Source organism: Ambystoma mexicanum, chromosome 11 (genome assembly GCF_040938575.1).
Source record: "Ambystoma mexicanum isolate Mex_15411 chromosome 11, UKY_AmexF1_1, whole genome shotgun sequence".
NCBI lineage: Eukaryota > Metazoa > Chordata > Amphibia > Caudata > Ambystomatidae > Ambystoma > Ambystoma mexicanum.
The window spans coordinates 480,326,530-480,340,543 of record NC_090934.1 but is presented as its reverse complement, the minus strand read 5'-3'; the positions used below and the strand labels follow the sequence as shown (position 1 = coordinate 480,340,543).

At 47.6% G+C, this 14,014-nt stretch overlaps 1 protein-coding gene across 1 annotated transcript in view; it reads left to right on the top strand.

The window, feature by feature from the left end:
- The window catches only part of HSD17B12 (hydroxysteroid 17-beta dehydrogenase 12), a 1,764,331-nt gene that overhangs the window by 1,118,240 nt on the left and 632,077 nt on the right, over positions 1 to 14,014 (top strand). Inside the window, exon 8 of the mRNA XM_069623326.1 lies at positions 9,729 to 9,810. Coding sequence (XP_069479427.1) covers positions 9,729 to 9,810 — 82 coding nt within the window. The remainder of the gene's footprint in view (positions 1 to 9,728; positions 9,811 to 14,014) is intronic.

Genomic DNA, 14,014 nt, shown 5'->3' with positions numbered 1-14,014 from the left:
AAAACATGGCATTGGGCATTAAAGCACGAGATTTCCATCGTGGCTCACCATCTCCCGGGAGTGAGAAATTCGCAAGCAGATTCCCTCAGCAGAAGCATGGCCCAGATACATGAATGGGAAATGGACACAGTTCAGCTGATGAGTGTTCGAGAAATGGGGTCACCCCCCTCTGGACGCTTTCGCAACCAAGGACAACAAGAAATGCGAGCAATTCGCAAGCAGATGGCCTCTGGAGGCTTCCATGTGGGAGGCATTCTCCTTCCCATGGACGGACATGTTCCTTTATGCTTTTCCTCCGTTCCCCCTCATACGGAGGACAGTACAGTGGATACGCAGATACAGTTGCTGGGTAATTCTAGTGGCACCGTACTGACCGTGGCAACCGTGGTTCTCCGACCTGCTTCACCTGTCGCTGGAACATCCAACAGCGTTTCCGAGAGTCCCGAACCTACTATCCCGGGACAAAGGCACGGTGTGGCATCACGGCCCGGACAGTCTCAACCTTGCAGCCTGGCTCCTGACTTTTCGGAGTTCGGTGCACTAGACGTTTCGGAGGATTGTCAAAAAATTCTGCAGGCGGCTCGAGCCCCTTCTACCAACAAATCTTACACCTATAAGTGGCGGAGGTTCTGTGAATGGTGTCGAGGACAGCAAGGCCTACAACCGTTGACGGTAACGCCGGAACAAGTTCTACCTTACCTGCTTCTCTTGGCGGAGAGGGGTTTATCCTTCACATCGATAAAGGTGCACCTGGCGGCCATCTCGAGGTTCACGAGGAAGAGACAGTCTCCTCTGTTCAGCGACAGACTTGTGAAACACTTCATGAGAGGTTTATTTTGAACTTTTCCCCCGGTAAAACGTTTCCCTCCAACTTGGAGTCTCAACACAGTGTTGGCAGGCTTAATGAAACCGCCCTTTGAGCCTATGGCCACGTCGGACATGAAAGCCTATGGCCACGTCGGACATGAAATTCATATCGTGGAAGTTGGCATTCTTAATTGCTATCACATCAGCTAGAAGAATCTCGGAACTGCAAGCGCTGGTCGTAGACCCGCCATACTTAAGATTCTTTAAGGACAAGGTGGTCCTGGCAACTAATCCTACGTTTGTCCCAAAAGTTACGACAGTGTATCACAAACACTCGTCCATTGTGACCCCATCATCGGCAGCAGAAAAAGCTCTTCATACCTTGGACGTTAAGAGGGCTCTGAAATTTTACCTACATCGTACACAGGAACTCAGGTCTACTCGACAACTGTTCATCGCATATGGTCCGTCGACGAGGGGAAAAACGATCTCTAAACACGGATTGGCTCGATGGGTCTCATCGACGATTGCGTTTTGCCACTCCAAGGCCGGAAGGCCGCTGCAAGGGCATCCCAGAGCCCATTCTACAAGGTCAACGTCCTCCTCAGCAGCATTATGGGCAGGAATTCCGCTAAAGGATATATGCCAGGCTGCGGCATGGTCAGTGCCCCACACGTTTACCCGCCACTACTGCCTTGCCAGGCAGCATGCGGATGAGGTGCAGATGGGAAGAGCTCTCCTGCGCCATCTGTTTCAGTAAGGTAAGCTCCACGCTGTGGAGAGTCTGTTTTCTACCTTTTGATGACAGTATACTTTATGTGGGAAAGGTTATGAGTAAACTTGTTCCTGCTGTACATATGCATTGTGTATTATGGTGAGGGTATATTACATTACATTCTCACCGCAGTTTCAGGTGTTACTGCTATACAATCTATTCTAAGCATGTGAATCCATGAAAGATCCAATGCTGGAGAAGGGAATAGTTTCTTACCTGTAACTCCATTTCTCCAGCATTGGTATCTTTCATGGATTCACATGCGCCCGCCAACCTCCCCGGAATGCAATGTATTTGCGTGATAAGTTTAACCCTTCCTACTTTGGAGGGGCCGAAATCTGAAGGGGAGTCGCGGGGGTGGGCCTCTTATACTGGGACGGCCTACAGAGCATGCGTAGGCGGGTCCTAAAAGGACGTAGGTAGGACACAAAAGTGTCGGAAGTTTTCCTATAGGAAAAGGCTATATATGTGTACCGAGGGTCCCAGTCTGACGACGGGGAATATTCTAAGCATGTGAATCCATGAAAGATACCAATGCTGGAGAAATGGAGTTACAGGTAAGAAACTATTCCCATTTTGATTGAAGGAACTTTTGTTTTATTATTTTGAAGACATCAGGTCCTCGAAGGCAAGAGACTTTCAAGTGAAACGAGACTCGGTCATCGCCGGCCCTGATAGAACTGTCATCTTGTGCTGGGAAAGCTTGAGAGTGTGCTGTGCTCCACGATCCCACCTTACCCTGTGCTCAAAACGTGGGGAAGGGAGACCCAGTTTACAGCATCCTGACGTATTATTTAAGAAAACCTTTGTGTTCTTTTTTTTTTTCAAACTGTTTATACCATTTTCAAAACATAAACATGAGCATAATCAGCGTAAAAATGATCATAATAGGTTTAGACCATTCAGGCCACCAGTTGCAATTTCAGATATTTAGCGATTAGACTTCTCAGCTGTAAACAAGTAATTGTAATATTAATAGTAATAATAAGAAGCCAGTGTAAGTGACCTGTCGATTGGCCCTCATCCCCCAACTGTCGCCCCACGTTCCGGGGGCTGTTTCTGGTCTCGGTCACTGAGGCTGACCCCTCCATCCTACATAAGTGGGGTTAGAAGGTGATAGTTTGGGCGTAGTGGTGGAGCCATCTGGCCCCCATTGTCATCTTTGTGTGTTTGTATGCAGTACTTTAGGTTTCAACCCCGGGTGTGACATGGTACTGCTTAGTCATATATACGTCTCAAGCAATTCCCAATAGTGGTCCCCTCTGGTCGCGTTGAGTCCAAATTGCCTCTTAAAGGCTGCCCTCTGCAGCTTACATGTTCTGGATAATGCTACTGACCATTCAGTGAGGCTGGGCGGTATTGCTGATTTCCAGTGAACGATCAATAGTTTGTGCATAGTGGAGGTCATGAGGGAAATTAGTTTGCGCATCAGATTGTCGTTGTGCCAGTCTTCCTCGTCAGTTCCTAAGATTATCGCCCTCGGGGTGAAAGCGACGTCGCACCCTCAATGCCTGTCAGTTTTTGATGTATCTGACGCCAGTATGAGTTAATAATGGGGCAGGTCCATAGCATGTGGCCCATTGTTTCTGTATTTGTGCATCCTCTCCAGCACAGTGGCATAGGTTTAAGCCCCATTCTGTGTAGCTTGGCAGGTGTAAAGTACAATCGCTGTAGGATCTGATACTGTATGTCCCTATTTTTATCCTTGGAGACTGTGGGGATGGCCGAGAAGCCCCTTTGTATGTCTGGGGTGCTGATTGGGATCCCCAGATCTTCTGACCATGTTGATGCCAATGTCTGGAGTCTGTTTTTGTTGTCTGTTCTAGTAATTGAGTTGAAGGTGCGGATAGGCGTGGATGCATCCAAATTACGTGCCATTTCTGTCTTGCATTGTGTGAGGGGTTGTAGGCAAGAATTAGGGGTGGTATGTGTGAGGATCTTAGCCTGGATTGTACGATACTTTAGCCATTTACCCGCCACTAGGCCTAACTTTTGCCATCTCCGTTTCGGTCTCATGTGGTCTAGTTGAGATGAGGCGGCATGGGAGGGTCCTGTGCCTTCTGGCGTGGCTTTATCCCATTCTGTAGTTACAATGCTTGGTTGATGCAGGAAACACCATTCCGATTCCGGTTCCTCGAAGGAGTGCCATTGTCTATCGATTTGTATGCACCATCTTGCGGGAAATTTTAAGTAATGCCTGTGGTCCGTCGCTTTTAGTGCCTTGAACACGAGGTTGAATCCTCTACTGCGTCTTGATACCTCTGAGTAGTCGTTAAATATTTTCACTTCTGAGCCATTTATGCGCACTGGGTGTTGCTGCTCTGTAGGCTTTCAATATAGTCACTTTGTGCTGGAAGTTCAGCAGTTTCATGGTTATCACCCTAGGAAGTTAATTTGGTGCTGGCTTAGTTATAGGCGCCCTGTGCACTCTCTCCATGATGAGGTCCCTGGGGTTTGGCAGGTGTAGGTGATTGAGTAGGAGATCATAGATTAATTTTTATAGATTTGGTCCTTCGGTGTTCTGAGGAATTCCAACCACCCTGAGGTTGTTCCTACAGGATCTATTTTCCTGACTTTGATCTTTTCTCCCAGTCTTTGTACCTCTCGGATGACCCCATCCAGGTCAGTTTCCATAGTAGACTGATTGTCCTCTACAGCGCTTATGCGCTGTTCGTTATCAGTAGTCCTCTCCACTTGAGTGGACAGTTGGCTTTGCACGTTTTGGAGATCTTTTTTAATGTCTTGAACCATGGAGTTCGTTTCCTGCGTGCGTTGGCCAATAAGCTTCATTTCGGCCAGGATGGCCTATAGCTGCGACTGGACGTCCATTACGGCTTTGTTTCGCGCAGAGTGCCGCAGTAAACTACCAGTTTGAGCCCCGTTTGTATTTGCCTGCAGATTTGAGCTGTGAGCACCCTGTTGCATGCCCTCAGTCGTATCTTCTGGTTGAGGGTTGGCCAGGGGGGTGGGGGGGAGGACAAAGCGTGGTACAGACAGGCCGATCCCTCGTATTGCGTGGGTTGGGTATCGTCTGCTGGCTGTGTGCCGTTATCCATGTTTCCCGAGTTGCGTTACGGGCTACTGGGTATGGGCTCAGCTTCGGAGTGCTGGCGTTCCCAGCTTTTGGTGACTGTAGCACGGTTGATTTCCCCCGTATCTGGAGCGTTGGTGGTGGCTGGGTCATATCCTGGGTGCCCTGATGATGCACTGTCTCTGTAGTTATGGATTTTGCGGCGCTGCGGATTTGGGCCCATAATTGTTTGCCCCAGCTCCTCGTGTTCCCTGGAGTTTGCTTGAGTGCTTGCTAAGTCCTCGTGCACAATATACCCAGCTGATGTTCCGGTCTTCCAGGGGGTGCTTCCCGCAGCGTCTCTTGAGTGCACTTCAATCACCCTCCGCCAAAGATTCAAGCCTCCCCTGACCTTCTGTCATGGTGGGCTGGTTGCTGCGTCTTGCCCTCTGGCTGTGCGGGCAGACCGTTGGTCGGTTTTGCGTAAGTGAGCAACTCGCTGTGCAGGTGTTCAGCAGCCCAGTCTGAGGCATGAAGGTGGCGTGCAGTGCCTGAAGTTTCCTTTTTCAGCCACTAGTACTTGGTCTGGGAGCCTGTGTGCAGGCGTTGCGGTTCAATATGGAGATTTGCATGGAAGTTGGGCCCCAGGGTGATTACGCAGGTGGTGTGCGTGTTGGGGATACAGTCTATGGTGAAGCCACTGTGTGCAAATGGGTTATGCTTATCCGCCTAGCGAAGGCATAAATGCAGCGTTCCTTGCTACAAGATCGTATTTGTAGGATGTGGCTTTGACAGCATGCCGGCAGCCCTGGTGAGGGGCATAGGTTCCCCGGCCACTGTTGTTCCTATGTGGGCCGCCCTGTTAAATGATTTAGATGTCCTCGCTTTGAGATGGGGCTAACTGTGCGTGGCCGGTTGCTGGTGGCGCCCGAAGCCCCTGCCGATCCTAGTGGCTGAATGCCGTGGATCCCGCCGAGGGATGGAGTCAAGTAAGGTTACTGCGCCCCTGTTCTTCCGATGCGGGTTGAAAGTACCCTACGCGAGAATCAGCCCCGCTATGCGCCTGACTTACTTTGGGGTAGGCGCGATCATCACCCCTTCAACGTCTTGTCCAGGGGTAGGTGGTGCTGAGGGTGCCTTCTGGGTCCGCCTGTCGTTCCTGCACGCTCCTTGGTTTCAGCGGGCTGCAGGATTGCTGTGGGCACCCCGGGATAGCCAGGCGGACAGTCTTCATCAGCCACTGACCCCCGAGCTGTCGTCTCGATACAGGTTCACACCACGTTTTGGATCTCGTTCTCGGTTGGCGTCCGCCGCTACGCGCTCTCGACCGTCACAGGGGGATCACACTTCCAGGCTCTCAGGAGTCCAAGCCGGATGCCGGGGGGTTAAGCTGTGATTTGGTCAGGTCCCAGAATCTCATGTTACCGGAGCGATTGCGAAACCAGGCGGTTGGCTGGCGCTTTCATTTACACTTGCTTTCCCGCCTTTTCCTCACACAGTAGTCCGCTGCGCTGCAGCGGTGCCTTCAAAAGCGATTATTTCAGGAACCGCTGTGCAGTTTTTCTCTAGGGATCGCCCAGCTTAGCAGTTCTGGTTCCGCCTGATGCTGTCTCCTTTTTAATATGATTTTCTGTGTCCAACCTGGCAGAAGTCGCCTTCACATGTTATCCACCTACTGAGCACGCTCATCCCGCCGCCATCTTGCTCGGGTTCACGAGCACCCCCCACACGTCTGTTTTCTTGAATTATCCCACACCTCTTTTTGTATTAGTTGTAAGATTTCGCAATAGGTTTCTTAGTATAGGCACTTTTATTTGACACAACATCACTAGGACTGCTTTGTTTCATTTGATGGTCGAAGCTTGCTCCCATCTTAGATTTCGGTCTAGAGTAAGTGTTTTTCCGACCTGCATAAAGCATTCATTGTTCAATAAACACCCTTGAACTGTGATCACTTGTGTCTGTCTTACTTGTTGCCACCATGAGATCCTTACACTCGCCAGGCTCCTTTTGTCTACAAACGTGCACTAAATAGCTTATAGAAATTTTGCTGGCCTCAGAATCCTTCACGTTGTTCCTTTTTCCATTAAATAAATATCTCCAAGAAATGTAAAACTGGGTGGCACGATCGCACTAATAACTAGTTTATGCAACTAGGACCATTTCTTGCAACAAAACGTGACCAGGACACTGATAATCAAAAGGTGGATTGGCACTTAGAATAACTAATGGCTTAAAAAGGAAGTTTTGGATAGCTTCTGTTGAAAGGAGTGCAATAAAAGGTGAAGGGGTGGTAATCTTTGTGAGAAATAAGTAAGCACTTTACAAACACCAAACGCCACAACCACCTCAACACTATGTGCTGTGAGGTTTTAGTGTTGGACCCAACCTTGAGACACCATAGAAAATTAAATCTGGCATAGTACCATAGCCTGCATGGGTGGAACTACCTGCCGGTACAAGTCTTCCTTGCCTTACAAGTCTTAAATGATGACCTACTCACTGCAGTTGCAATTTTGAGGACCGCTTTACCGAGGGGGTTACATGTGTCACAAAACTGTAACCTCTATCTTGCAGTGACGCGTCCAATTAAAATGACTCCTGCTCTAGCTTGCTTTGGGGCTGAACTCTCATGCAGTACCCTCAAGAAATAAAGTGGTGCATCGTTTGTACTGGAGAAAGTGGGTTAGCCCCACCTTGTGTCCCTTATTCCAACGTGGTCCCTGAGAAAAGGATCCCAGCATCCGCCCAGTTTACGTTCAAAAGCGAGCAAATAAAGCACTTTCTCACTAGGTCTTCAAGGATACTGGGTGAACAACTGATACGAAGCTCCTCAATTGTTGTGATGTTCTCCCGTGTCGCAGGATGTGTTCTCTGATCAGAGGGGGAAAGGCTTTGATCTGGGATTTTAAAAAAACAGAGCCTTAAAAACACTAATCTCTTTCCCCTTGCTGGTGAAATTAGGCATCATAACAAGGCCTACTCGTGACGTGGTTTAGCTTGCAACGTGCGTGTTATGGTAAAAGCCAAACTCAACACCAGTTTGTTTTAAGGTTTGGTGGAGGATGAATGCAGTCAAGAAACAACTGTATTTGTAGGTAAATAGCATGTATTTTACAAACCTGCTGAAACCCTAGCATCCCACCCTAACTAGCTTGAATACACACCCCAAAGATACAAAGTTAAGGACCCTGATCTGTCGAGAGTTAACTTCTTACCCGAAACAAAGTCTTAGCTTCTGTTATGGCAGGCAAGCTCGATTCATGTATTGGTTTTGTTTCTAGGTAGTGCCAAAGAATCCTTTTGAAGGTAAACAATCCATACAATATTTGATATGCTACCAGATCACAAATATATCCTCAAGCTGGATCAAACAGAATGAATTTCCCATTTGTAAACAAGTATTTGTTTCATTGCTTGCCTCAGTGTCAAGTTCAAAATGGGATTGAAACGTTTCGTAATTTACTGTTTCCTCTGTGCAAAAATGTTTTAGTTTAATTATATAGGTTTGGAGTTACATAGCCAATTTTGTCAGCAATAAACTGAAACTAGTCACACAAATGTCCAATTCTGTGTTTTTTTTTTCGGGTGTGTTCCCGAGATAATGAGGCTTTGTGCACAGTCGATGGTGGTTGTATCAAGACACTTGTCCAGAATGTTCTGCAAACATCGTCCTGGACCTTGCAAGAAATAATCTGTGCATTACATCTCTGGGGAAAGTCTGGTAAACATTTCTGATCTCTTAGTGATATTCCAACCTATCAGACTGGCTTTTTTGGGTTACACTATCAAAAGACAAAATGGCTTATATAGCCTTAGACAAATGAGTGTTTGCTCAGGCTCACCTGTACATCTAAACATGTGGCTTGCAACTTCATAGTCATGTAGACAAGGGGTCCCTGCCTGTCTGCATTAGGTGATTTGTTTATGATTTGATAAATGCTTGTCGAGTGCACAACATACAACTTGGAGGAAAACGGCCGATCAGGCCTGTCAATGAGTGTGACCGTGCCAACACACATTCCTCACAATACATTGACAAGTCAATGAGCTGAGCAACCCTCAGAGGCCAGCCTACCAATTTTGATATGCCATTAGTCAACATATTCATCAAAGCCTGATGAACATGCTTAGCTGAACTCGCCCCTCCCTCTGCTCGTTTAATTTGTTTTGATGGGTCCCTTGCACCAATTACTTTACATTGGTGACTCCTCCCATGGAAATGTAATGGGGAAGGGAAGAATCTGGTCGTTACATTTAAAGGACATGGGGAGGGGAGGGCAGGGCAGTTAGTCTGGTATACTCCTTCCAAGACCCTTGGAACATTCTGGCACACTGGACAGTGGAAGAGATCAACAGCCATCATGGAGGGTCTGCCTGAATTCAATTCTGCTTTACTCTCGCATGCCCCACCTGAACTGATAACACTTTTTTGGTTTCAGTTTGTCCACCTGAACTGATTCTCCAGTGTGACAAGGGAGAGGCGAAGAGGGAAAGAATCCTGCTCTCCCAGTCCATCCATCCATCCAAACATGTTACTTTTTTTTACACACATCTTAACGCATGTTTCCATGCCTTCTTTTTTTCCCATCTTTACTCCCACCTTTAGCTTTATTTCAAATTGGTTATGCCCATTACATTTTTGCTTTTCCAATTTGAAATTCAATGTTCTTTTACTAGTTCCCCCCCATCCTTACATCTGTTACCATATTACATCTCCTCCCTCTGTCCTTTTCTTTACTTTAATTTCCCCCATAAAACTTCTCCCTCCATGCGTTTGCTCATCTTTACATATATTTCTTCTTGTGCACACTCCTCCAACTTTCCCAGTGTTACCTTTCCTTGCCACCACTCTCCTTTTGAACTTTGTTGCCCCGTTGTCCACGTCCCATGGGTCCCAGAGTGGACCAAAATTGGGGAACTCTGACAAGTTAGCTCAATGCAAAGTGCTGAAAAATGCTCTGGGAGTTGAGGTGTTTGATTTTAAATCTAGGTTATTTCTGAATTCTGGAGGGTGCTGTCCTTTTGTACAAACTGTCAGACCTGCTTACAAGAGATCGTAATGGGCCTAGTTTAGGGAATAGGGAAGCTGCATTAACTTAATGCTGATTTACCTTTTTCTCTTTTCCCACTCAGATCCAGGGGTGTGATCCTGAACATTTCCTCAGCCAGTGCGCTCTATCCTGTGCCCCTTTTGACTGTGTACTCTGCTACCAAGGTAAGCATTATGCCCAGGTGGCACATTGTCTGGTGTATGTCAATTACGCATGGCCAATATAAAGAATCCAATTACATGGATTCGTCCAGGTCACACTTTACGAGTTTTCCCTGAGAATTGACATAGGAGCTGCTGCTGGGTTTGACTTCGCATGTGTACATAACGACGGGTGAGTAGAAACTCGGGACTGTAGTTGGTTGGCATTTTAAGAGGCAGGAGCGACTCGGGCGTGCTGGGGAAGGGGTTTGTAGAATAGTTAGGGTAAAGTAGAATTAAATCGATAATACGGCCTGGGTAGAGTTACAGAATTTGGTTAGATTTCATTTGGGGCAGCAGGTTTGGTAACATGATATGTGGGTGGGGTGTGAATGAAAGGTTGGAAGGGGCAGTACAACCCATGTTCATGTTATAGCTGGAGAAGGCTAAAGCACTGAACCCGCCCATGCATTTTTAGGTGAAAAGGCCAAATAAATGAGAAACAAGCATGCTTTTTGCAAGCATATAAGGCCAAAGCGTGGAGAATCGCACATGCATTTACTAGGTCTGGGCGAAGGCCAATGTACTGATTCCCAGGTGAATTTATTAGAAGGTCCAATACCTAAGAACCCCACATACGTTTCATAGACATGGCTTTCAGTAATTTGGCCTCACATGTGCATGTTGTATGTGGAGGGAAAGGCCACCGTTTTTTTTTTTTAAATGTTTTTTTTTTTTAAATGTTTTTTTTTTTTAAGGGAAGTGAACCTATCTGAATCTACTACAAGACCCAAATGGGGTAAGGGATGGGGAATGAGTCGGGGGAGGAATGTACCTGGTAAGTGTTAATGCACCCGTTACAGCAGCAGTCTTTTGTGTTGGAGAAGGCTAGATAGTAAATGAGTCTCTGTGCTGGCCACACCATTCCACCGGTAGCAGTAGATCTCTTACTGTACAAAGAAGAGATGAACGTCTCAAAAGAATCTGGTACATCGGGCGAAATGTTATTGTGCATGCCTCAGTTGCAGAGGATGGAGTTGAGAAGAAAAAAGTTGAGCTGCCGCCAAGCGAGGGACAAGAGGAAGGAAATAGGGCATCTGCTTAACAGAGCATTCCAGCAAGGATAGGCGATTGCTGAACATTCCCCACCGTCTAAGTTCCTTGTAAGCACGTTGCAATAGGAATGACGATATTATGCTCATCCTCTGATTCAGGATCGAGACGCAGGCTCTTTGACAGACTAAGACACAAAGGAAAATGGTGCATGCATTAACAAACCCATGCAATTATCAAGCGCACTGTGCACAGGAAGCAATTGTCAGGCACTCTCCCTGTACCAGTGTACACCCATAAAAAACACGTTGGTGTTTGCAGTTGTCAGAAGCACTGGCTCCAGTCAACTGCTCCTGTACAGGATCCTTTGCAAAGGGCACTCTGCAGAGGAGGAGAACTTTGTGCCCATCTCGGCCCTCCCAAAAAAGTGGTGTGAAAATAATTTATGGCGGAAAGGCAACAAGCACATCTTGCCACCCACTGTGTATGCAAAAGTTCTGGCTACCGCTTCCCTGTGGACCAATAATCTGCATGCCTGGCAAAAGGAAACCGCAGCCTCCTATGACTCAGTTGCAGTCAATGGGCACATTTGCACTGTTAGGCAAGATTGTCTGCAGTACCCTATGGGGGACTGCACCAGCCTTGTCTTCTTGGCAATAGTTAACACAACCTTTGGTATAAGCATGTACTACACAGGTTAATAGAGTGACTGTGCAGCCAGGCTTATCTCAAGAGGGGTCAATGTGTGCTGTAGGGTTGCAACATAGTCTTTCACAGTGACACGTATCCAAATTACACACTCAAGGTTTCTTGATTAAACAGTTATGTATTAATTTAACAGTCAGTTTAAATAAGCCTTCTTTAGAAGGGAGTACATATGTAACACTTAAATATGCTTCAAAATACATGTTTCAATAAATCAGTAGATACCCATTTGGGATGCCAAACACACTTCCCACTCCCTGAGGTGACTTCAATAACTATGACACTGTAGGCATTGATATATAACTGGTACATTTAGAGCAATACTGAGTTTGGAGTCAAAAGGGAAAGGTTAAGGCAGGAAACAATGGTTAACAAGTTTCTGAAACGGGTAAGCACTTTTAAACCCCCAATGCAATGTAGATTAACCCTTTCCCAGCTACACTCGTAAAGAATGTGACATTTTTGGAGCAACAGATCAAAACACAAAGTCAGAGGTTAGAGGAGTCTTCAGGGAGCCAGGACAGCCAATATCAATTGAGCAAAGTCTAGAGGGGCTGGAGTTCTTCTTGAAGGTAAATAAAAAGTCTTGCACAATGTTATAGAGCGTATTTGTTGAAAAAGAAATCACTGTTGGGCCACAAGCTGGGAGGCTTGTGATGGGCAAAGCTGCAAGCAACTCTGCAAAAGGTAACAGCAAGTCTCAACTGAGAGCAAGCAAGTTACACAGCAAGAGGTAAGTGCGCCTTGGTTTACAGTACCTTAGGTCTGAAGAAATTGATTTCAGCGGGCTTCTGTTCCTGTTGTAGTATGGCACATCATGTTGTTCCTGGGCCTCAGTCGTGGGGACAAGAGGGAGGACATCTGGGGACCCCTGCACTACGAATCGAAGGTCAGGGGCAGCAATGGGCAAAGTTCAGATCAGAGGCACTTTGCAGTTTCAGCTTCTCGCGAATAGCCCCACCATGGTTCTTGGAAACCTTGTGGGCTTTCCTTGCTTCTGGGGTCCAGCACTCTGAGGTGGCTCAGGCTTGGTTAGTCCTCCTTTGAGGGAGTCCGGAGGATCTTCGTGGAGCTCGGGTCTGACTTAAAAATTATACTCTATTCTGGTTTTCCTCTCCCTGGCACTCTGTTCTTGCAGCAATTGCAGCCAGCTTAGAGAGGATTTCCAGATGAGTTCATCTTGGGGTTGATTGGTCCCACCAACCCAAGGGGAGAAGTCCTTTGCAGGGTTTCTCTAGTCGAGATGAATTCGGAGCTTCCGTACTGCAGCAGGGCTTCACTGGGAAAACCAATGGTTCAGGAGTTGCAGCAAGCGTCCCAGCCAAGTTCTTCTTCGGATTTCTTCATCCAGTGGTAGACCGCCTTCTGTCTAAAAGACTTAGTCTGTTATGCGGATTTCTCCCATTCATTTGCAGCTTTGCTGTCACTGACACAGCAGGGTGGCTGTCCTCCAAGGACAGCCATCCTTCCAATCACCTTTGGGTGCATTCCTGTAACCAAGGAGACTAAGCAGTGTTAAGCTCACCTGGCTCCCACAGGGGCGTCGATCGGACCCGGACAGCTGCGACCTCCTCCAACGTGAAGCGTAGTGCAGAGATGACAGACTGGACTGGACCGCCTAATCTCGTCTGCTTGACCCGTAGAAATATTCTCCTTCTCCAGCATGGGGTCTGGCATGGATTCACATGCTCATGAATATTCCCCGTCGTCAGGCCGGGAATCCTCGGTATAGAAAAAAATCAGTATCAGTTTCGTTTCTGATCTGTCTTTCTCAGTAGTAACCAATCACTGGTCTCTGGGTCATACTGCCCCAGCCAATGACTGCCCTCTCCCTAAGCCCCTTCCCTGGCAGCCATCCTCAGATTTTTAACGCACGTTCAAGTGTTGGGAGTCCTCGTGCTTAGCTCTCGAGCTTTTACTGCGTGTTTCGCGCTTTTTCAGGTGAATTTTCTCATTTTTTCGGTTGAATAGAGCCTCAAGCTCCACCGTTTCTACTTCCGATCAACGGGGATCCGTTTCGGAGTTTTCTACGCCCCTCAAGGGTGAACATTTCATTGAGTTACGCTTTTGGAGGATTCCAGAAGTTCCGAGGCCTACCCCGGACATGGCCCAGGAAAAAGGGAGCTCGACGCCCGGGAAGCTATTCAGGACCTGCCCTGGATGCCAGCTTCAGAACGTTTTCAAGGAGGACGAGCATTCGTTATGCCTCTCCTGTCTCCATGAGGACGACGCACAAGGAAAAGGACTGCGCGTTTTGTGGAAACATGTCGGAGCGGACCATGAAGGATCGCCACCTCCGTCTCGCCAACTGGCTGGATGGTAAGAGCCCGCCAGGCGAGAAGAAGACAAAGAAGTCCGAGCGGTCTTCTAAGTCCTGTGAGGGTGCTCCGGCTACGGGGGCCCAACAAAAGGCTAAGCACCGCGAGTCCACGGGCACCGGGAGCGCCGAACGGTCGGGCTCCTTGGCTGC